Source organism: Mesoplodon bidens (assembly GCF_964165515.1).
Source record: "Mesoplodon bidens genome assembly, chromosome: 3".
In the NCBI taxonomy this organism is placed as follows: domain Eukaryota; kingdom Metazoa; phylum Chordata; class Mammalia; order Artiodactyla; family Ziphiidae; genus Mesoplodon; species Mesoplodon bidens.
This window is the reverse complement of record NC_138178.1, coordinates 61,082,731-61,107,232: the sequence shown is the minus strand read 5'-3', so window position 1 is coordinate 61,107,232 and position 24,502 is coordinate 61,082,731. Positions and strand designations below refer to the sequence as shown.

The 24,502-nt window shown below is 37.0% G+C and overlaps 1 protein-coding gene across 7 annotated transcripts in view; it reads left to right on the top strand.

Annotated features, from left to right (window-relative positions):
* Positions 1 to 24,502, top strand: part of MYO9A (myosin IXA) — a 284,585-nt gene that overhangs the window by 184,555 nt on the left and 75,528 nt on the right. For 4 of the 7 annotated variants that reach the window (XM_081228009.1, XM_081228011.1, XM_081228012.1 and 1 more), the window contains 8 exons: positions 3,432 to 3,512; positions 5,279 to 5,389; positions 6,256 to 6,378; positions 8,550 to 8,699; positions 9,514 to 9,833; positions 10,115 to 11,719; positions 14,872 to 14,971; positions 15,484 to 15,699. In XM_081228009.1, coding sequence (XP_081084135.1) covers positions 3,432 to 3,512; positions 5,279 to 5,389; positions 6,256 to 6,378; positions 8,550 to 8,699; positions 9,514 to 9,833; positions 10,115 to 11,719; positions 14,872 to 14,971; positions 15,484 to 15,699 — 2,706 coding nt within the window. The remainder of the gene's footprint in view (positions 1 to 3,431; positions 3,513 to 5,278; positions 5,390 to 6,255; positions 6,379 to 8,549; positions 8,700 to 9,513; positions 9,834 to 10,114; positions 11,720 to 14,871; positions 14,972 to 15,483; positions 15,700 to 24,502) is intronic. The other 3 variants (XM_081228010.1, XM_081228014.1, XM_081228013.1) reach the window with 3 other exon arrangements.

Here is a 24,502-nt window from a genome sequence, read left to right as displayed (position 1 = left end):
GTGGTTAGATAAATAGCCACCCTCACCCTACTCTGGATTATTCTCTTTTGAGACTTTTTCTACTGCCAGCAAATGTTAGTATCCTTTTAGCCACCAGACTGTCAAATAAAGTAGCTAAAGTCTTAAGTTATGAGCGAGATGATGCAACTTGATCATAAGGCAAAAACTATGCATTGTTTATGCATAGAGCTGTATATGAAAGGAGACCACTTCATAGGCACCATGTGTCTGCTCAGTTAATGCTTTAAAAGGAGTTTTGTGGCTTTCACTTAGGATAATAGGTCATGCACATGCTGTTGCTGTTATATCTGCTGAAACATGCGGATAAAACTACTGCCCCTCTCTTGGCCTGACAAGACACGCATGCTTGGCTGCTCAGAGACCCACAGATTGCTGGGAAATATATCCACCACTACATCATTAGTCAGTGTAGTCCTTTGCTTGTAGTGGTGGAAATTCTAAGTGTTTCTGTTCCTTGGCTAAGAGTTTTTCTAACTTGGGGTTTTTTGGCAGAAATCTGAGTTCTCTGCATAAAGGCCCGGTTTGAAGAAAATAATCTACTTCTAGTTCTACCTCTGGAACTAAGAATTAAGTCATTACACAAACTCAACCAAACTGATTTTTATTCTCGAATATGTATCTGTGTATTCTGTTTTCTACAGTAGATACATATTGGTTTTATAGTGAGAGGAAAAGATGTCTAAAGAGGATTATTTTTTTCAAAGGTGGTTTATTTATAGCAGCAGAAAGTGAACCAGTGGTTTCCTGGGACACTGGGCGGGGGCAGTTATTGACTGCAGATGGGCAGGAGGGGACCTTTTGAGGGGTTGGGTGGAAGATTTCTAAATCTGGATTGTAATGATGGTTGCACAATTGTATAAATTTACTAAAAAAATCATTGATCTATGCACTACAATGGATACATTTTTATAGTATGTAAATTGTAATTCAATAAAACTGTTAAAAACAAACTCACTACTAAGAGAATGAAAGGGCAGGCTACAGGGTATATACATATACTTGCAATACAACTGAAAAAAGACCTTATATGTGGAATATATGAAAAACCACAAATCAGTTCTTGAAAAGACAACCTAATAGAAATGGGCAAAGGTCTTGAACAAGCAAAACTCTCTTATATCAAAAGATGTTATCCAGGGCTTCCCTGGTGGCGCAGTGGTTGAGAGTCTGCCTGCCAATGCAGGGGACACAGGTTCGTGCCCCAGTCCGGGAAGATCCCACATGCCGCGGAGTGGCTAGGCCCGTGAGCCATGGCCACTGAGCCTGCGCTCCGCAACGGGAGAGGCCACAACAGTGAGAGGCCCGCGTACCGCAAAAAAAAAAAACAAAAACGTTATCCAAAAGGCCAATAAGCCTATCAAATACATCCTCAATATTATTTATTATTCATCAGGGAAATGAAAATTAAAACTGCCTATAAGGCAATAATACTACACACTTTCCAGCATGGCTGAAATAAAAAAGATTGATTATGCAAAGTATTGGCAAGGATGTAGAGCAACCAGAATTTTTATGCACTGCTATTGAAATATAAATTGATGCAGGGATTTTGGAAAACAGTTGAAAGACATGTAGAAGATTGTTCATAGCAACTTTATTCCTAACAGCCCAAACTTGAGCAACCAAATATCCATCCTAAACAGATAACTTAACTGTGATATAGTCATATAATGAATCACTACTATATAGTGCTGAAAATGTACAAGATACAATTGTATGCAACAAATACAAGATAGTACATAGTGTATCTTTCTCTTTATATAAAGTTTAATAGTAGGTAAACTGACTTACCATCTTGGAAGTAAGGATAATGGTTACCCTTGGTTGAGGTGTGGAGGGTGGAGGCAGGTAGCCTATGTACAGTGATCTTGCTAAGTTCAGTGGGATGGAGCACAGAGGGACTTCTAAGGTTCTAATAATATTTTATTCATTGATTTGGGCTCTGGTTTCAAGAGTGTATTCCCTTTGTGAAAATTCATCATACTGTGTATTTATGATTCAAGCCTTTTATATTATGTGTATTATATTACAGTAACACACACGAAAAGAACACCTAAAAGTAAAAAAATGTGTATGTTGATGTAATATATATGACAGCAATAACAGGAGTCTATGTGATTGTAAGACTTCTAAGTTTTACTTGAAATCATAAAATATTGACTCTAAGTATACTGTGCGGTCAGGTTAGTATATTGTTATCCATAGAGCAGACACACACACACAAAACAATACAAAGAGATGTAGCTGAAAAGCCAACAGATAAATAGAACACTAATAAACAAAATATGTTATCTGACTGTAATTAAACCAGAAATCAATAAAATAAAGATAACAATCCCCAAATATTTGGCAAATTAAAAAGACATCTAAATAAAACATGAGTCAAAGAGGAAGGACAATTTTTAAAATATTTTAAATGGAATGAAAATAAAATACCACAGTTTGTGCAGTGCAGCTAAATCAGTACTCCAAGGTTAATTTATAACATTAAATGCTCTTATTAGAAAAGGAGAAAGGCCTTAAGTCACTAATCTAAGCCTCTGCCCTAAGAAACTAGAAAAAGAAAAACATTAAACCCAAAGCAAGCAGGAGTGAAATGATAAAGTAGAAATCATCAGTGAGATCGAAAACAGAAAAATAATAGAGAAAAACCAATGAAATAAAAAAGCTGGTTTGGGGCTTCCCTGGTGGCGCACTGGTTGAGAGTCCGCCTGCCGATGCAGCTGATACGGGTTCGTGCCCCAGTCCGGGAAGATCCCACATGCCGCGGAGCGGCTGGGCTCATGAGCCATGGCCGCGGAGCCTGTGCGTCCGGAGCCTGTGCTCCGCAACGGGAGAGGCCACAACAATGAGAGGCCCACGTAGCACCAAAAAAAAAAAAAAAAAAAAAGCTGGTTCGTTGAAAATGTCAGAAAATTTATAAACCTCCAGTCAGACTAATCTGGAAAAAAGAGGCAAAGCACAAATTATCAGCATCAGGAATGAAAGAGGGAACATCACTACATACTCAAACATTAAAACTGAAGCAGGGGATTACTACCTTCCTGGATACCCTACTGGATGTTTTTCCCAAAGTTACTCTGAGACTGCATGAGTTTGAATAAAGTTGTTTCATGAAATGTGAAGAAAGGTAAAAAATTTATTATAGACTTAGATTACTATAAAAGATATCTGCAGTATTTACTATTGCCAGTCTGTCAGCTTTAAGGTTAAACTGCCATCCTCGTCCTTAACTGGCCTCAGTTTAATCAGTATGGCAGTGTACACAATGTGCTTTTCAGAAACAAACCTATTTCTATGTATACCACTTTTTTTTGCATATTTTACCAACATTGTTGTTTATATTTATAAACCATTCGTTGCCAGTTTGGAATGAGAGTAAGTGCTAATTATATTCCTTTGTATTGCAGGCCTCATTAAGCAAGCTGATGGAAACACTTGGTCAAGCAGAACCATATTTTGTAAAATGCATTCGCTCCAATGCCGAAAAGGTAAAAATGTCTGTAAATAAGAGCTTCTAGCTCAGCTTACTTCAAACCAAGCTTTAAATTCTTTCTAAGGAGAATAAGTGGCGGGGAAGAGCTATCTATAATCTTTGTAAGGAAAACGGTGTTCTGTATTTTCTATGAATATCCTTCTTATTTCCTCACTTACCTGCCTGAAAAGTATTTATATGGGCTCAATTTAGCATCTCCTAGAATTTAGCATCTCCTACAGAAGCAAAAATCTCTTGAAATTCCATCATATAAAAGAATTTTATGCAACTTTTGTTACCCGTACCAAGGTTAATCTCTCTTGTTTAGATATAAGGTATCAATTATTCTTACAGAACTTGCATGGCATTTTTCATGTTTAGAGATTCTTGTCTCTTCAAAATAGGGAAGATACTCAACATTCTTGATTTCTTCTTGTTTTATATGACAGTCCCCCTTATTAGAGCTTTGCAAAATATATCTGTTAAGTGTAAACAGTTGTCATTTTTATGTCCATCATAGGAAAAAAATAGTTCTAGCCCAAACTGCTAAAATGTCTTAGGAATTAGGTTCAGCTTTCTTAATTCTTAATAAGCAGTCTCTAGCTCTGCTAGTTATAAGCTTTGTGATCTTAGATGAGTTACTTAACCTTTCTATGCCTTAAATATTTTCATCTGTGTAACAATAAAATGGAATTGTAGGACCAACCTCATAGTGTTTTGTGAATACATATGAGTCAATACCTATAAAGTACTTAGAATGTTCCTGGCCCATACTAAGCACTTAGTAAATGTTAGCCATTCTTTTATAGTGACAAAAGAGGAAACCATTTTATTTACAGTTAAATAGAAGTTTGAGTCCTTGTTACTCTTGCTATGCAAAGCGTTCAATTAATGAAGTATTTAAGGGCACAGGATAAGTACAAAATAAATATTAACTGCTATTATTATTTAACATAAGTTGCCCACTTGACTTTTTTTTTTTTTTTTGACAGCTGGTATGCCCCATCTTTCTGCAGGAAAATATTTGAGATTGCCTTAGTGGATCATTGAAAATAGTATTTAGAGAATAGGGAGAAATATCAGAAGCTCCAAATACAGCCTCTTTTGAATGTCTAAAAATATGCCTATGAGATACCTAGGAGTGACAAAGTGTCATGACTGATGATGATCGAATGCCTCCCTTTAGCCTCTTCCCTATTGATACTTACACAATGAGAGATCAATTCTCAGGGATTATAGGAATTTTTTGTTTTTCAATGTGTCATACCAGTATCATCAGCAAAAACTAGGGAAGTAAACTTCTTTTAACCTTGTACTAGTCATACAAGAAGAAATATGTCAGCTCTCAAGTTAACCAAGGCAACTGGAAGAGTGTGGGGTAAGTCATTTCTGAGTGAGATTGTAGATAAAATCTTACTTAATAAAAATATAGACAGTCTTGACTATGTATAAGTAGATTAACCTTGTTACAAATTTTATAGTGACTAGACTATGTGGCCTGTGGGCAATTACATTCCTTTTGAGCTTTGAAGGCCCTCTTCTTCTGCAAGTAGAGAAGCCTGAAAGCTTGGTGTCTCTTTTTTCCTTTTGGTCAGGCAGTTAGAACTTTTCTGAAGCTACCAGCTGGGGAGGTGAGATTGTCCCACCACCTCTGCTGTATCTTAACCAGACGGCCTCCAGTCAATTCCTAGATATTCAAAACTTAACTACACTTATAAGACAAACATTAATTTGGAGATCTATTCTCCTGGGTTAATCTTTTTTCCATTTGCTTTGTTTTAGTTGCCATTAAGGTTCAGTGATGCCTTGGTACTTAGACAGCTTCGGTACACTGGGATGCTGGAGACAGTTCGAATTCGCCAATCAGGATACAGCTGCAAATATTCTTTCCAGGTTATGCTTTTATAGTGATATTTAAATATATTTGTACATCAAGTAAATTATTCCTATGCCTTGCTTATTTTTTATTTGGGTCTCACTTGTTGTTTATTTCTCCTGATTCTTCCTTTACATTCTATCTTTTGTATACAGAATTGAAGAGGGATAGAGAATACTCATTTCCATTGAATGACAGCAATCTCATTAAGCTTGTGTTGTAATAGAATCCACTACTTGGCTATTCTCATTTGATCTGAATGTTTGTTAATATAAGTTTACCCATAACATAGCAGTTCTTCACACTGATTACGCCAGTAATTGAACTACTTCAATCAGAACTATCTAGTTCAAAAGAAAAGATCCCATTTGATTTTTCCTAAAGTCTTCTCAGCAGGATTTTCTTACATAGGAGGCTGCCAACAAGGCTCACAACTGTTCTCATCAGCTACTGCTGCTATGGATATAGAAATTATTTTGAAGCTTTTCAGCAGCTGAGCAGGTCTTTACTGTTGAGGGAAAGCTTTATTCTCAGTTGTACCCTGAAATAGCTGTCACCTTTGCTTATTTTTCTGCTAAAAAATTCAGATTTTTGTTAAATAACCTTTTCTTTGGTCTTTAGTACAGCTTTCTCAAAGGGAGAATTAGCTTCTGCCCTTCTTCTTTCATTCCCCTTTGATAACAAAATATGTAGGAATCACTATCTCCCCCTACCATTTTACTAATTAACCTTTTGAAATATTTTAAACTAACAAGTAAATTCTTGGTTTCACCCTGTTTAAAATAATGAGAAAAAGGTCAATAAAAGGACAATTAGCTAGTTTAGGATTTTGTTTACATATAATTCTTTTGTGATTTTACAACATTTTCTTTTCACTTTTCAGGATTTTGTGAGCCATTTCCATGTACTTCTTCCCCGAAATATTATTCCATCCAAATTTAACATTCAGGATTTCTTCAGGAAAATACATCTTAATCCAGATAATTATCAAGTTGGAAAATCCATGGTAAATATAATATATACAGCTTTTGCCAGATTGAGTGCATTTTTGTATATAAGTAATAATGGCAGTCTTTGCTGAGGAGAATGTTTATAAGAAAGTGTACCAGATATCATAGGGAAATCGATTAGGCCAAGATTTTTACTTAATAATATAGTCAGTATTAATCAAAGAGCTTATGGCCAATGCTCTAGTACTGCCTGTAATTTTAACTGCTTAAAAAGCATTTCTTCCTAGGTATTGCACTGTAATTATCAACTCAATTTGCCTAAAGTGACCTTATCCAGATTCCCCTACTGTCTTTAACTAATCAACTAGTCTTTTTCTCTGTCACCTTTCTTCTAGTTTCTTAGGCTAGAAACCATAATCATATTTTGGCTTACCCTTCACTTTAATCATTTTACAAAGTTCTGTTTCTGTTTTTTTCCTTATAAATGTTTCTCACATCTCTCCCTTTTTCTCCATTCTTACTGTTTCCATTTTAGTTCTGTTTTGTAGCTCTCACACATTTCTCTTATAGTAAACAGATCCATCATCTAATGCCAGTCTATTTTTTATTCCATTTAACTCACTCTACCCATAGTGTCAAAATCATCATCTTAATATACTTTATGTCAGCCTCCTGCTCAATAATAATCCCTTTATAACCTCCTCATTAAATCAAAACATCTTTCTCTTTTTCAAGAACCTCCATGTTGTCACTTCACACTGTTTTTTTCCTTTTTAATAAATTTATTTATTTATTTATTTATTTATTTTTGGCTGCAGTGGGTCTTTGGTGTTGCGTGTGGGCTTTCTCTAGTTGTTGGCTGAGCAGGGGCTACTCTTTGTTGCGGAGCACGGGCTCTAGGTGCGTGTGCTTCAGTAGTTGTGGCATGTGGGCTCAGTAGTTGTGGCTCGCGGACTCTAGAGCGCAGGCTCAGTAGTTGTGGCACACAGGCTTAGTTGCTCCGTGGCATGTGGGATCTTCCCAGACCAGGGCTCGAACCTGTGTCCCTGCATTGGCAGGTGGATTCTTAACCACTGCACCACCAGGGAAGCCCCACTTCAAGCTATTAATTGTTCCATTGTCCCAGTATGTATCTTTATTCTTTTTTTAATAATTTTTTTTTTACATTTTTAGAAATTTATTTATTTATTTATTTGGCTGTGTTGGGTCTTAGTTGCGGCAGGCGGGATCTTCGTTGCGGCGAACAGGCTTCTCTCTGGTTGTGGCACGCGGGCTCAGTAGCTGCGGCATGTGGGCTTGGTTGTGCCGTGACATGTGGGATCTTAGTTCCCCGACCAGGGATCAAACCTACATCCCCTGCCTTGGAAGGTGGATTCTTAACCACTGGACCACCAGGGGAGTCCCTGTACCTTTGTTCTTATTTCCAACTCCTTGTTTTGCTCTGTCTCTTGCCCTGAATAGCTTACTGTTTTCCTCTTTGGGTATCTAATATCTACCTGTACTTTCTAAGAATATTTTTTAATTGTTGACAAAAATGGGAAGTGATGGATGTTAATTAGATTGTGGTAATCATTTCAAAACGTTTATACATACATCAAAACATCACATTGTACACCTTAAATATATACAGTTTTTAATATCTACCTGCTCTTAATGTTGAAGTGTAAATCCTGTTTCCAAAGGGACTATGTCTAAGTTATCTTTGTACCCCCCTAAATTCCTAAAGATTTATAATAGAATGAAGGAGTAACTAAGTAAACTGATGAATAGCTTTGGGCAGCAAGAAGCCTTTGACGCATGCTGGGTTTCAAAAAGACTATCATTATTGGTTTCTTCATATTATGATCAAACTTTAAAATCTGTGGTTGTCATCTTTTTTTTCCCCACTCCAACATCTTTGAAAAATATGACATATTAATATTACCAGTACTGCATTGGCTTCTAATGGTGAAGTTCCCAAGGGAATAATGTATCACAGTCTCTGGCACTGGGATTTTTGTAGTGATGTTCACCTTTCCAGTTCCCCTTCTATATTCTAATGCCTCCTTTCCAGTTTGAGAATGACTGCTCTGGCTAAGTTGATGGAAATATCTATCAGTACTGCTTGTACCTGTCTGCCACTATGTCTGTTCTTCTCTAAAAAAGCTTACCATAGGAACGATGATGCATGAAATAAATTTCTCATTTCTTCTTAAGCTGTATGCTTCATCTTTTTTCCTTCTGGTAGGTGTTCCTAAAGGAGCAGGAACGACAACACCTACAAGATCTGCTTCACCAAGAGGTGCTCCGCAGAATCATATTGTTGCAGCGATGGTTCAGGGTCTTGCTGTGTAGGCAGCATTTCCTCCATCTGAGACAGGCATCCGTTATCATCCAGGTAAGAAACAAAAGATTCTTTGCATGAGATTGGCTAGTTTATTTAGCCAGTGTTTTAGTAACTAGAACTGTTTTACTGTGAAACATTTAAGTAAGAATGTAAATTTCTTCAGTGGTGAGAATGTGTCCTACTCATTTGTTAAATGTCCACAGCATCCAACAGATTACCTGGCATATAATAATAGACTTTTAATAAATATTAATGGAGTTAAATTGAAATTAAATTGAATTTATAGTTATAATGTCTTGTGAGGTATGATTAGGGGCAAAGGAATTATGTGCCTTAATTTTTGTTGGCAAGTTATTTTTAGTTTTCTGAGTGATATTTGAGAATTATATGTACATTGTTGTTGTTATGTATTCATTTTGGATGAAAGGTATCATATTTTACATTTATCTTTTATTTTCTCCCTCTTTGATTTATATGATGGCTGTTTTCCACAGGATCTTTACTGTTTGTACAAGAAAATCTTTAATATCTTAATCTTTGCAATGTATACACGTTGACGTTAAACCCATGAATATTGGCAAATTGTAGGTGAGAATATAATGTAATTTGTTAAAATTAATTTGTAGGGCATGAAAGCATCAAAAAGTTTTAAATTACTTTAAGTTGTATAATTAACTTCATTGAGGTTATATTATCTAAAATAGTTATTTTAGCCAGGCATATCTGGAAAAGGAAACTTTTTTTACTTCAACCACCCACAATTTAGCTGTTTAGCCACTTAACCTCTAGTTATGACATAACAAATTTCTGTGAGAATGTGTTATAAGGTATGACAACAGTTTTTATTATTTTGTCTTCCCCACAGCGATTCTGGAGGAATTACCTAAATCAGAAGCAAGTCAGAGATGCAGCTGTGCAGCAGGATGCTTTAGTTATGGCTAGTGCAGCCACTCTTCTTCAAGCTTCCTGGCGTGCCCACTTAGAGAGGCAGCGGTATTTGGAGCTCCGGACTGCAGCCATTGTCATCCAGCAGAAATGGAGGGAACACTATAGGCGGAGGCACATGGCTGCTATCTGCATACAGGCGAGATGGAAAGGCTACAGGGAAAGTAAGAGGTATCAAGAACAAAGGAACAAAATTATCCTTTTGCAATCACTATGTAGAGGATTCAGAGCAAGACAAAGGTAATCTTTTTTGCTATAATAATAAATTCCTCACTTGTCAAATACTTCTTATATGTCTGCTCTAACATTTGCCTAACTTGAGTTAGAATTGGTTATCTCAGTTTGTCTTCTCCACTAGAAATAGAATTGTGAAATGTGCATCCAAGTTAAAGAAACACTTAATATTATAAAAAGAAAAATTTTGAGACTTTCCACTTTTAAAAAAATTCTCAATAAATGTATTCTCTGCAGTGGTAACCAAGAGATATCTCTAGCCTATTTTTTTTCCTGTTTTGATATAGATTTAAAGCTTTAAAAGAACAAAGACTAAAAAAAACAAAACTAAAACTTGGATTGGCAAATATCAAGCCATATGGAACTCTGGAAATTCACGGTTCAGACCCTTCAGAATGGGAGGATTGTTCATTTGACAACAGAGTAAAAGCCATAGAGGAATGTAAATCTGTGATAGAGAGTAATCGAATTAGTCATGAAAGTTCAAAGGACTGCTTGAACGAGTCCCCAGACAAGCGACAGGAGAGAGCCAGAAGTCAAAGTGGTATGGACTTGCAGGCAGATGTGACTGTAAGAGAGAGACCCAAGTCCTTGGAAGATCTCCACCAGAAAAAAGTGGGTCGGGCCAAAAGAGAAAGTCGGAGAATGAGAGAACTAGAGCAAGCTATATTTAGTTTAGAATTGCTGAAAGTCCGTTCTCTTGGTGGTGTGTCTCCTTCAGAAGAACGTAGGTGGTCTGCAGAACTGATGCCTGAGGGCCTTCAGTCTTTACAGGGTACACCTGATAGTGAAAGCTCTCAAGGAAGCTTGGAACTTCTGAGCTGTGAGGAAAGCCAAAAGAGCAAACCAGAGCCCATAATTCTAGATGAAGGAGATGTGCCGTTTCTGTCACCTAAGATATCTAGCAGTCCAAATTTTGATTCACAGGACAATGCCCTCAGTACCTCAAGTGAGACTAACTATACATTGATTCAAAAGAGGGCACCTTCTGACTCAGTGCATTTAAAGAATGGGGCTATGAAGGAAAAACTGGTTTGCAGTTCTGAATCTATTACCTGTAAACCACAACTGAGAGACTCTTTTATTTTAAATAGTCTGCCTACATTTTTTTATATTCCCCAACAAGACCCACTGAAAACAAGTTCTCAGCTAGACACAAGTGTCCAGAGAAACAAACTATTGGAAAGTGAAGAAACATTTCCATCTCTTACTTTGGATATCAACAGGGAAGCCAGAAAGTACCACTTTCCAGGGGAAAATCAAGTTGTTGCTTCTTTGAATACAGATTCTTCCAATATTGTGCTTAAGAAGTTAGAAAAGCTAAACACTGAGAAGGAAGAAAGGCAAAAGCAATTGCAGCAGCAGAATGAAAAAGAGATGATGGAACAGATTCGCCAGCAAACAGATATTTTAGAAAAGGAGCGTAAAGCCTTTAAGACAATTGAAAAGCCAAGAACTGGGGAGACTTTTCTGGTACCGTCTTTCCATCAGTCAAAGCAAAGAATAGAGAGGCCATCCTCTCTCCTCATCCTGAATACCCTAAATAAGGACGAACCCAGTGTAGCTGGGACTCCATCAGTAACTGTTAAAGATGCTGCTCTTGCCCCAAAAGACAGTCCCTCTGCTCACTTACCCTTGAAGGACCGACCTGTCACTCTGTTCTTTGAAAGAAAAGGAGGCCCATGCCAATCTAGTGCTGTTAAGGAATTATCCAAGACAGACAGAATGTCCACTCAACTGAATGTAGCCTGTAAACTCTCTAATAATCGCATTTCAAAAAGAGAACACCTTAGGCCAACTCAACCTTGTAGCTACAAATCTGATGACCCTTTCAGAGATGGAACTACTAGGGCCATTTTCTTCACGCCAAAGGAAAATATGAGTAGTTCCCTGTAAGTGAAGTCTTTATTTATTTTTATGTATAAATGGGAAACTTTTTGGAAATTTTCATTAGGGTGCCTTGATGTGCCTCAACTATTTGTATGGGTGCTACTCAAATTAGCCATTTTCTGTGTGTAAAAAAATTTCCTAATTGTTGACTCCACCAGCCACCTGAAATTGGATATAATTATACCCTAGGAGTCTTTGACTAAGCACAGATAGCACGGTTTTTGGTTCCTCCCCATTAAGTGAGAAAACATTTGTGAAGGGCTGTACAGTGCCTGGAAACTTAGTAGGCAGTCAGCAATTGCTGGTTGCCCTAGAGCTGTCAGGTGTAGCAGTCCAAGCTTGTTAGTATCAGGCTTTAAAGTTAATGTGCTTTGTCAAAGCTGTTGGCCTATTTATGGTCTGCATTAAGTTCTTTGTACTTTTTTGGGCGGGGGATAAAAACCACATAAAATTTACCATCTTAGCCATTTTAAAGTGTACAGTTCAGTTGTGTTAACTATATGCACACTGTTGTGCAGCAGATCTCTAGAGCTTTTTCATCTTGCAAAACAAACTCAATTACCCATTGAAAGCAGCTCCCCTTTTCCCCTTACCCCCAGCCCCTGGCAACCACCATTCTACTTTCTGTTTCTAAAAATATGACTACTGTATTTTGTTTGTTTGTTTGTTTTGTTTTGTGAGATCTTAGTTCCCCAACCAGGGATTGAACCTGGGCCCTTGGCAGTGAAAGCGGGGAGTCCTAATCACTGGACCGCCAGGGAATTCCCTGTGACTACTTTAAATACCTCACATAAGTGGAAGTTCTTTATTCTTTTAAGTTGTCTTAAGTAGTGGTAGCTGTGAGAAAGCATTTCTTAAGTGGTACATAAAAACAACTTTGATAAAATTTAAAATATTTATATTAAGGCTATGTATACAGTGAATTCTTTCTGTTCTTGTGGGAGAATATCACTTTAAATGAAAGGAGGGTTATATCTTAGGGCTAAAAAAGTTAAATTTCATGTTAACTCTGAAAATAACTTTTTCTCATCATAACCTAACTTTTAACTCTGTCAGTCTTTAAAATTACAGATTTTATAGAAACTCTTTGTAAATATGGGCAAGAGATCATTTATATTTTATTTTTCCACTAAGAATTTTTATAGAGGAGTATGAAATGCAGTTGACATGACAACTACATGACAACTTGAGATCCTAGTGCTGCACATTAACCTAGAGATTGCCCAGAAGTTCAGACTCTGTGTAGCATATAAGCCCACCAGAGAATGTTAAAAACATATTATTTCTGTCATTCTGATTAATTTTAGTTATGTGAGGGGTGTGCATGTGTGTGTGTGTGTGTGTGCGTAGTTGTTACATCCATGAATCTGTTTTGTAGAAGACTTACAGATTTCAAAAACATTAATCATCCTTGTGAATTATTCCTTTTATCATTTTGCCAAGATAAAGTCTTATAGCTACTTGACCTAGTTTTCTTTACCTTATTAATATCTGTGTATCTTCAAAATGATTATATATTAGATTGTTTGTGTGAAAGGTTAAGTAAAATTCATACTTCACATCTTCTCTTGTTCTATAAGTAATACTAGAAACATTAGCATTTTATAGACTCATAAATGTTAGTGTTTCTAAGTTATAATATCTAGTCCAGTTCCCACATATTATAGATGAGGTCACTGGTGCCCATGGAGGTGAAATGACTTGTATAAGGTCACATATTTAGAGAAACAGCTGAGACCAGAATTTGAGTTTCCTGTTTAGAAATCAGCATTGGATGTCATGATTAAGAAGTAACATTAGTGTCCTTTCTATGCCATAGTGGTGATAAGTGCATCTTAGTCTTCAGCTGGTTAGTAAGGGAGAACAAAAAAGAAATCACGGAGAAACTAAGAGAAAATGCTGTGAGTTTAAAAGTTAGTTAGGGTGGTCAGGTGCTATCAAAGGTCCTATTAATTGTTTCTCTTTTGGAGGAAAAAAATCGAAGGTAAATGGCTCAACTGTGGCAAGAGAGATTTTTAATAACCAAAAGGGTTATTCAGGACAACCTAGGATTGCTGGACTTGATTGTACACTGGTCAGAAGGGAGATCTCTGAGAAGCTTTTAGCTATCAGAAAGATTGACATCTAATTAGCTTTGTTTAGGGATTATTGCATAGGGCAAAGGACAAGATAACCTAGGCCTTCATTTATAAAATTAAGTGGAAGATTTTGAATGCAAGGGCAATTACTCTGCCAAATGGTATTATAAGTTAGTGTCTACTTTAAACCCAGCAGTATGCTAGAAGGTAAGATATGATTTTCAGTGAGTTTACAGTCCTGTTATTGATAAATTTTAAGACTCATGGTTCTGAGTTAATATAGATAATTGGGGCCATAAAAGTACAGGTTCTGTTCAGATTTTCATCAGACACAGACATTCATTTCTACAGAGAATTTAATGATAAAGCAGTCATATCATGTGGTTATTCAAGCAGAATTAAATTTTCACAGACTAACACTATACCATCTTTATGGTTTGGGGCATACTTCTTTTAGCTTGATAACAATTTCTTATTCTGCCAGTGTTGATTTTATTCTAAAAATTTTAAACTAAGACCACAGATGAAAGCTACAGAGAGATTTCAGAATGAAAATTTGCTTATCAATAGGACCATCTCAGTATAAAACAAAGGACCATCTCAGTATAAAACAAAGTAATGAGGTCCTCATCACTGGGTGGCTACTTATCAGGTATTTTATAATGATTAGAGTAAAGGCCCCTTCTTCTGAGACTGATTCTAAAGATTTGGGGATTTGGTATTTTCCCTTTCTCATTATCAAATCCATTTCTTTGGGCTTCCCCGGTGGCGCAGTGGTTGGGAGTCCCCCTGCTGATGCAGGGGACACGGGTTCATGCCCCGGTCTGGGAAGATCCCACATGCTGCAGAGCGGCTGGGCCCGTGAGCCATGGCCACTGAGCCTGTGCTTCCGGAGCCTGTGCTCTGCAACGGGAGAGGCCACAACAGTGAGAGGCCCGTGTACCGAAGGAAAAAAAAAAATCAAATCCATTTCTTTGACCTGACTTGTTAGACTGTATTTCATGCTATACTTTTAAGACTGCTGCCATGAGATACCTGCTAGGAATTGAAATGTAATCCTGTTGTTTTATCCTAAGTGTCACCAAGGAAGCCTTAAACAGTGGAAATCCTCAACTCCATAAACAAGATGAACCAGCTTGGAAATCTGTGAAGTTAACTGGGCCGGGCCAAGGAGAGGTAAGTATTGACTTTTGTTTTATTTATCTTCTCTGCAAAATAGGTGCACGCTGTTTTGGAAATTATTATTCTTGTAGGTAGAGCACCTCATCTACTCATTTACTCCCAAGTGTTTACAGAGAGAGAAGCCATGAGTTAAGTCTGTTACACTTAGAGAGGAGTACTTCAGGCAGGGAAGGGTGCCTAAAAATCCAGATTATATTTACAAAAAAGAAGTTGCTGAGGAAAAGAAGGCAATTTATGCAAGTGACTTTGGTGACTCATGGCAGTGAAAGATGACTTCCTTGGCTATGGAGAAGAACAGTATAGATTTAGCTTCCATTCTTATTCTTTGTCCAGAGTAATGAATATGGATTGCTTTTGGTTATCGCTGTCACTTCTAGTGGAAAGGGCACAGGGGTGGAGGGGATGTTTCAAGAAATTCATGAGCTCTCTGATGTCTTTCATTGGCATCGTCTCCCAAAAACCAAAACAAAACATTTTTGTGTTATTTGTTTTATCATTTGGTCAAGCAGGTTGCCAGACCGGCCCATAAAAAGAAAGCTCGAATGGCGCGGACGCGCTCCGATTTCTTGACTAGAGGTACTTTTGCCGATGGGGAGGGGGATACAGAGGAAGATGATTACGATGACATTATTGAGCCCCTTCTCTCCCTTGACCAAGCTTCTCACTCTGAGCTAGGGCCTGTACCCGGCCTGGGTCAGGCCTCTCACAGTGACTCCGAAATGGTAATTTTACAGCAATATAAGAAAAATAGGCAACAAGCACATCTGATGGGAATAGTCTTTGCTAATCTAAAGCTAACCTTCACAGCTACTTCTCCTTATAATGGTTTGTACATGGGAAACCTCAGTGAACAAAGCAACTAAAGCTAAACCTTAATTTAGTAGGACTTGGATAAAGGGCACTTTAACAGTATATGTCAAATCATAAATTAGGCAAAAAATATTAAAGTTATTTAACTTAGCACTAATGTAGGACTTTTCTGTGTTATATCTTTTTTTTTTTTTTTTTTTTGCAGTACGCGGGCCTCTCACTGCTGTGGCCTCTCCCATTGCGGAGCACAGGCCCCGGACACGCAGGCTCAGCAGCCATGGCTCCCGGGCCCAGCCGCTCAGCGGCATGTGGGATCTTCCCGGACCGGGGCACGAACCTGTGTCCCCTGCATCGGCAGGCGGACTCTCAACCACTGTGCCACCAGGGAAGCCCATGTGTTATATCTTAAAAGGTCTAGAGCAGGGAGCCTCAAATTTTTTTTTTTGTAAAGGGCCAGATAGTAAATGTTTTAGACTTTATGGGTTATACAGTCTCTGTTGCAACTGCTTAACTCTGTTACTGTAGAGTGGAAACAGCCATAGGCAATAAGTAAACAAAGGCACATGGCTGTGTTCCAATAAAACTATTTACAAAAACAGGCAATGGGCTGTATTTGACCTGCTGGTCATAGTTTCTTGATCCCTCCGTGGTCTAGTGAATAGGGTATATAAAAAATAATCCAGTAGCTTTTAACTGAAATGGTATTCTCTCTTCTTTTCTTTTCTTTTTGGCTTTAAAGTTGCTTCCCTTCTGCATTTTTTAGTAATAGAAAATAAACATGAATTTTTAAAAATTTAATAAGCAATGCCAAAAATGTCTCCTTGGGCCAACCGAGCCAACTAAAAGGCTATAGATAATGTGAATTTGTCTTAATCACAAATTACAACATTGGAGTTATGTTTGAATAAAGCTGCATTAAGAAAATAACTATTGGGGCTTCCCTGGTGGCGCAGTGGTTGAGAGTCCGCCTGCCGATGCAGGGGATGCGGGTTCGTGCCCCGGTCGGGGAAGATCCCACATGCCGCGGAGCGGCTGGGCCCGTGAGCCATGGCTGATGGGCCTGTGCGTCCGGAGCCTGTGCTCCGCAACAGGAGAGGCCACAACAGTGAGAGGCCCGCGTACCACAAAATAAAATAAAATAACTATTATCATATCTCAACCCAAATTAGGCATATATAGTTTGATAAGTACAAATGTATTTATAGGTATAAAGTGTTTGATTTTGGAATTGTCCTGGAAAATACAATATGAGTACCCTGTATGTCTATTATGTACTAAAACATTATCACTGAGAAGGTGGAATGATATGCATTTTATTTCCGTGCATATCCTTAATTAAGTTGGGTCTCTAATGTTTCTCTTTAGTATCTGTTCATTATGGGAGAAACATTTTAGGATGGCCTCTTTTTGACTCATTAAATATTTTATCTTTGAACTGTTTTAAAAGCTGTTTGATTGTTCCAAAGACCTAGTTAATTAAAATTTTTTCTAAGTTCCAGAATATTCTCATTGTCTTTATCTTTTATTGGAGATGGACCCAGTTTTTATTTATTTATTTATTTATTTATTTATTTATTTTTCCAGTACGTGGGCCTCTCACTGCTGTGGCCTCTCCCGTTGCGGAGCACAGGCTCTGGACGCGCAGGCTCAGCGGCCATGGCTCATGGGCCCAGCTGCTCTGCGGCATGTGGGATCTTCCCGGACCGGGGCACGAACCCGTGTCCCCTGCATCAGCAGGCGGACTCTCAACCACTGCGCCACCAAGGAAGCCCTGGACCCAGTTTTTAAATGATAATATTGATATTCTAAGAAAGAAAAAATAAAAACAACAACAAAAACAGAAAAATGCATGACCAGTTCTCTAATTAGACAAATGAGTCATTACCCTGAGCCAAACTGTAGGACTGTAAAAGTTGCAGCCTGTATATCCATTGATATATATAATTAGAACCAAAGCGTTCTCTTCGTTGTAGGATAAAATAACTCCACTTTGGAGGTGCCCTATTTCTGAGTTATAAATAATGAAATATACTCTATCATATGCTTAGTTGTTAAAGATGAAATTATGTAATGGAGCAAACTAATTTTAATGAAAAGCACTGCTATACATTTTTAGTGTAAATAGGGAACATGCTTAAATTATTCTCCAAAGTGTACATAGATTTTTCATTTGTTGAAGAATTTAGCATTTATAATTGCTGTTTCGTTCCTGAGAGTTTCCTTTGTTACAAACCTTAGTCTTTTGGTGGTAGAATTCTTTCTCACTGAGAATTACTGAGATGAACCAGGAAGTTGGGCTTTCTGCTTGGAGCATTCAGCCCCTTTAAGGGTTCTAGCTGGTAGTCTCTGCCTGTGATTCTGTTCACCTGCTTGACAGTCACTGCATGCCAGTAGTTGTAGAGCACCCTCCTGCACATTTTGTTAGTCACCTCTCCAGCTTTCTCACTGTCCTTCTGTTTCATCACTAGCTATTTTAGGAATAGTTGGTGGTGGTTGTTTCTGGTGAACACTTGCATGAAGAAGCTTTGCTTTCTAGAATATGCTGATAGATACTTACTGGGGTTGGGGGTGGGAAGGGTAGGGACAGTTTTAAAGTGTGTTTCTGTTTGTTTATCTTGAAAATATGCCATGTTCTAATGTTATCTGATATTGTGAAAAATGAAGTCTACTTGTTTCTAAATGGAATCTACTGAATTCTCAAAATCCACATATCTTCAGGATTTTAAATGGGCTTGATTTTCTGGGCACACGCTTTTTTAAAAAACTGGATAGTTTTTGTTTTTTCTCTGGACAAAGTGATTTTAATAACTGACATTTGCCAAGAAGTGTGTCTGTCTTCGAGGAAGCCATCCACTGACCTTTCCAGTTGTGAAATAACTGATCTAATGAGATAAAGACAGTTAGAAATGAATTACCTGAAGGGGATTTGATAAGCATTACCTCCTGAGCTGGTGAATTGTTAATTAGTTGTTACCTGCTGTAGAGGAGTTGAGGTTTTCCCTCCTTATGACTTTACTGTTTTTTTTAAACTTCCTACTTTTAACTCTGCCATTTGAATAACTGTTTAGTCTCTGTATGTTGCTTTCACTTAGTTTTTATACCTACCATGTTTTATTTTATTTTATTTTATTTTAACATCTTTATTGGAGTATAATTGCTTTACAATGGTGTGTTAGTTTCTGCTGTATAACAAAGTGAATCAGCTATACATATACACATATTCCCATTTCTCCTCCCTCTCGCATCTCCCTCCCAACCTCCCTATCCCACCCCACTAGGTAGACACAAAGCACCGAGCTGATCTCCCTGTGCCATGCGGCTGCTTCCCACTAGCTATCTGTTTTACATTTGGTACTGTATATATGTCCATGCCACTCTCTCGCTTTGTCCCAGCTTACCCTTACCTCTCCCCATGCCCTCAAGTCCATTCTCTACATCTGCGTCTTTATTCCTGTCCTGCCCCTAGGTTCTTCAGAACCTTTTTTTTTGTTTTAGATTCCATATATATGTGTTAGCATACGATATTTGTTTTTCTCTTTCTGACTTCACTCTGTATGACAGACTCTAGGTCCATCCACCTCACTACAAATACCTCAATTTCATTTCTTTTTATGGCTGAGTAATATTCCATTGTATATATATGCCACATCTTCTTTATCCATTCATCTGATGATGGACACTTAGGTTGCTTCCATCTCCTGGCTATTGTAAATAGTGCTGCAGTGAACATTGTGGTACATGTATCTCCAGAATATACAAGCAGCTCATGCAGCTCAATATCACAAAAACAACCCAATCCAAAAATGGACAGAAGACCTAAATAGACATTTCTTCAAGGAAGACATATCGATGGCCAACAAATACATGAAAAGAACGTCAACATCACTAATTAGAGAAATGCAAATCAAAACCACAATGAGGTATTACCTCACACTGTTTAGAATGGCCATCATCAAAAAATCTACAAACAATAAGTGCTGGAGAGGGTGTGGAGAAAAGGGAACCCTCCTGCACTATTGGTGGGAATGTAAATTGATACAGCCACTATGGAGAATAGTATGGAGGTTCCTTAAAAAACTAAAAACAGAACTACCATATGACCCAGATATCGCATTACTGAGCATATACCCTGAGAAGACCATAATTCAAAAAGAGACATGTACCACAGTGTTCATTGCAGCACTATTTACAATAGCCAGGACATGGAAACAACCTAAGTGTCCATCAACAGATGAATGGATAAAGAAGATGTGGCACATATATACAATGGAATATTACTGTTAAGCAATATTTTTAAGGTGGCTTTCATATCATTTTTTAGTCTCTGAATCATCTGGATGGTGAATGAGTTAATAAAATCATTTCTATCCCTTATTTGTAGGATTGGTATAGGTAACAGTTTTCTCTGTATAGTTTCTTCTACCGTTTGCTAAACTTAAAGCAATCATCTCCATGGGTATGACTCCCAAATAGCTCTCCAGAATTTGTTGACTTTATCTACAGTATGCTAAAACCAAGTTTTTCATTTCCCCCCAAAACTCCTATACTTCTTATATTCCTATTTCTGTTTGTTTTTCTCTGAGATTCTCTTCAATCCTTATCTGTGTTGAATTTTCCTTCTCTCTACTGTCCACTCCACAAAAAACTGCCAGAAAAAAACCATTTATCAAGGCTAAATTTATTAGCTTATTTTACAGTAAGGGAAAGTCCACCTTGACTAAGTCTTAGTAATTTCTCAGAAGGGGGAAGTCAGGAAAGGATATTTATAGGATTTTAGGGCCTAGGCTGGTGATTTTGAAGGTCTTACAAGTTTGAAAACCAGCTGAATTGAACAAAGTTTATGACATAAAAAGTTTAGATTGGTGGCCCCAGGACAGCAGCCACACTATTGAATATACTTGGTATTTATTTATTTTTTAATATACTGTTTTCTATTTGATTTTGTTTAATTTCTTCAAGCCTGTTAGGTCTTTCTGGTTTTCAGTTTTGTTCTCGGTTTTTTATTGATTTTTTTTTTTTTTTTTTTTTTGGCTGCACTGCACGGCTTGCAGGATCTCAGTTCCCCGAATAGGAATTGAACCCCGGCCACAGCAGTGAAAGCCCAGAATCCTAACCACTAGGTCACCAGGGAACTCCATACACTTAGTATTAATATGTGTATTTTATTCCCCCCAAAAGTCAGGGACAGTTCATAGCATTGCGACTCTCCACTGTTTGATTTGGTAGAATTTCCCTATGAAACCATCTGGGGTTGATACTTTTTTGTGACATAATTCTTTTATTATAAGTTCCTCTATTTCTTCTAGGAGAGTTAGTCTTTAAAGCTTTCTGTCTAATGGGGGCAATTTTGGCAACTAGTTTTTTCCATTTCAGCTAACTTTCGTATTTATTTGCCTAGAGGTCTGGAAAGTAGTCTCATGATTTTAAAAAATTCTCTGTTTCAATGGTTATTTCCCTTTTATCATTTCTTATTTTGTAGATTTTTTTCCCTTACCTAGTTGTTTGTCTATTTTGTTAATTTTTTCCAAAGTAACAGGATTTGGTTTATTTATCATACCTACTTTTTTTTTCATTCTCCACTGATTTCTGCTTTTACCTTTATTATTTATTTTATTATGCTTTTTTTGGTTTACTTTCTTATTTTTCTAGCTTTTGAGTGGTTAATTTAATTCATTTATTTATTTTTATCGATACAGGTTTGTAAGGCTATGGTTTTTCCTCTGGTCACACTTCAGATGTATCTTGTTTATTCTAATATGTAAAGGATTTATTATTTTTTAAGAAAATCTGTAATTTTAGTTTCTTTTTTTACCCAAAACTTGTTTAATAAAATTTTTTGTGTTTTCAGATGAAGAGGCTTTTTTGTTTTTTAATTTTTGTTAGTTTCTAGTTTTATTGTATTCTGTTGAAAGACTTTATGATGCTTCTATTTGATCAGATTTACTGGTATTTTCTTTGTTACTTAGTATATGATCAGTTTTTGTGAATGTACCATGTGCATTTTTTAAATTGAAATATAGTTGACGTACCATATTATGTTACTTTTGGATATGCTATGTAATGACATTTGCATACATTATGAAATGATCACCATGATAAGTCTCGTAACCATCTGTCCCCATACAAAGTTATTATAATATTACTGACCATATTCCTTATGCTGTATATACATCCTCATGACTTGCTTACTATTAAACTGGAGGTTTGTACCTCTTAATCCCCTACATGTATTTCGCCCACCTCTGCTACCCCGCTCCCTTCTGGCAACCACCCATTTGTTCTCTGTATCTGTGAGTCTGTTTTCATTTTGTTCAGTTTGTTTGTTTTGTTTTTTCGATTCTGCATATGAGTGAGATCGTGTAGTTTTTGTCTTTGACTGACTTATTTCAGTTAGCATAATACCCTCTAGATCTGTACATGTTGTCTCAAATGACAAGAATTAATTTTTAATGGCTTAGTAATATTCCATTGTTTATATATATACCACATCTTTTTTATCCAGTCATCTATTGATGGGCACTTAGGTTGCTTCTATAGCTTGTCTATTGTAAATAATACTTCAATGGACACTGGAGTGCATATATCTTATATTAGTGGGGTTTTTTTCCTTTGGATAAATACCCAGAAGTGGAATTGCTGGATCATATCATAGTTCTATTTTTAATTTTTTGAGGAACCTCCATATTGTTTTCCATAGTGGCCATACCAGTTTACATTCCCACCAACAGTGAATGAGGGTTCCCTTTTATCCACATCCTTGCCAACACTTGTTATTTGTTGAATGTGTATTTGATAAGAAGATATATTCTCTATTCAGAGTATAAAATTTCAATATATATCTGTAAGCTCTACCTTATTAATTATGTTGTTTGCCTTCTACATCCTTATTATTTTTGATCTGTCTTATACAGAATGTGTTAACATCTCCTGTTATTCATTGTGAATTGTGGCTTTTTAGTATTAAGAAGTGTCCTTTGTCAGATTCCATGTTTTTTGCTTGAATCCTACATAAATAATAATATCACAGCCTCTGTTTTCCTATTATTTCCACTTGCCTAGAATACTTTTGCTCTCCCCTTTAGTTTTAGCTTTTCTGGATCCTTTTGTTTAGAGGTGTGTTTTTTTGCACAGTATAGTTGGGCCCTGCTTTGTGAGCCAAATTAAAAAAATTTTCCTTAATAGGTGAGTTAAATCTATCCATATTTATTGATGTAACTGATAGATTAATTCTCCACTCTTTCTTATAATTTTGTTACTATTATGTTAAATTTGCTGTGTTTATGTTACTTTTCTTTGATCTTTTATTTTTTTTAATTTATTTTGATGTTTAGGAGAGGTTGTGTTCTTGTTCTGTTGATTGTTTACCTTTATATATAACTTTTTAAAATGCCTTTAATATTTTTTAATTTAACCAATTATACTCTAATTAGTCATTTTAAAATAAATAATATTCTCACCTATTGTGACACAACTGATGATGAATTATTCTAGTCTCTATTCCCTTCTACTCCTATTTTTTAGGCTTTTATTTCTACTTTGTCAGAACATGTAATTTTATGTATGATTCTTTCACTGTAGTCCCTACCTTTGTTTTTGTCTTACATCTATTATTAAATGTATTAAATTATCACTTCAAGTATTTTGCAGATGTTTCCCTGTTTATCTCTTGGTTGGATGAAGCTCTCCCCCTTAGTAGATTACTTACGAAGGGCCATCAATATGGAATTCCCCAAGATCTTTCTATAGCCTTGATGTTTGAAGGGACATCTTGGCTACATACAAAGTCCTTGATTCATATTTTCTTTCTCTGAGTTTTTTGAAAGTGCTATTTTATTGTTGTCTTACTTTATTTGTTACTGTTGGTAAGTCTCTTACCAGTCTAAATCTCTTGCCCTTATAAGTTATTTGATGTTTTTACTTGCATGCCTTCAGAGTTTCTTCTTTATATTTAAAGTTTAAGATATGTCTTTAAATCGATCATTACAGATTAATTATCCTGTATATCTGCAGGACTCTGTCAATGTGTAAATTCTGGTCTTGCCTTATTTTTGAAAAGTTTTACTGGATGATAGTTTTAAATATTGTGTTCTGTTGTTTTGTTTTTCTTGTTTAGGGACTGCAATTACAAACAAGTATTTTTCTTTTCCTATCATCCATTTCAACTACCTTCTCTCTGACCCTTTTTGCTTGTTTCTTTATATCATTTTATATATTTTTATTATCTTCCTGCTTTTGTCCCCTTTAAATTTTCCATTTGTGCTTTTTCTCCCTTAGGCATCTCATAAGTTAATCTTCATTTCACTTTCTTATTGATTGATTGATTGATTGATTACTGTGTCCTAGCTGCTGTGCACAGGCCTTCTCCAGTCACAGCAAGTAGGGGCCTCTCACCACAGTGGCCTCTCCAGCCGCGGAGCACAGGCTCCAGCCGCACTGGCCTCAGCAGTTGTGGCCTGTGGGCTCGGCAGCTGTGGCTCACGGGCTCCAGAGCGCAGCCTCAACAGTTGTGCTGCACGGACACAGCTGCTCCGCGGCACGTGGGATCCTCCCGGACCAGGGACTGAACCCGCATACCCTGCACTGGCAGGCGGACTCCCAACCACTGCACCACCAAAGACCTTTACTGTCTTTTTATTTCTTTCATGAGTTCATTCAACTCTACTTTCATTTCGACCCAGTTTTTGCTCTCTCAGGGTTAACTGTTCATTATCTTGA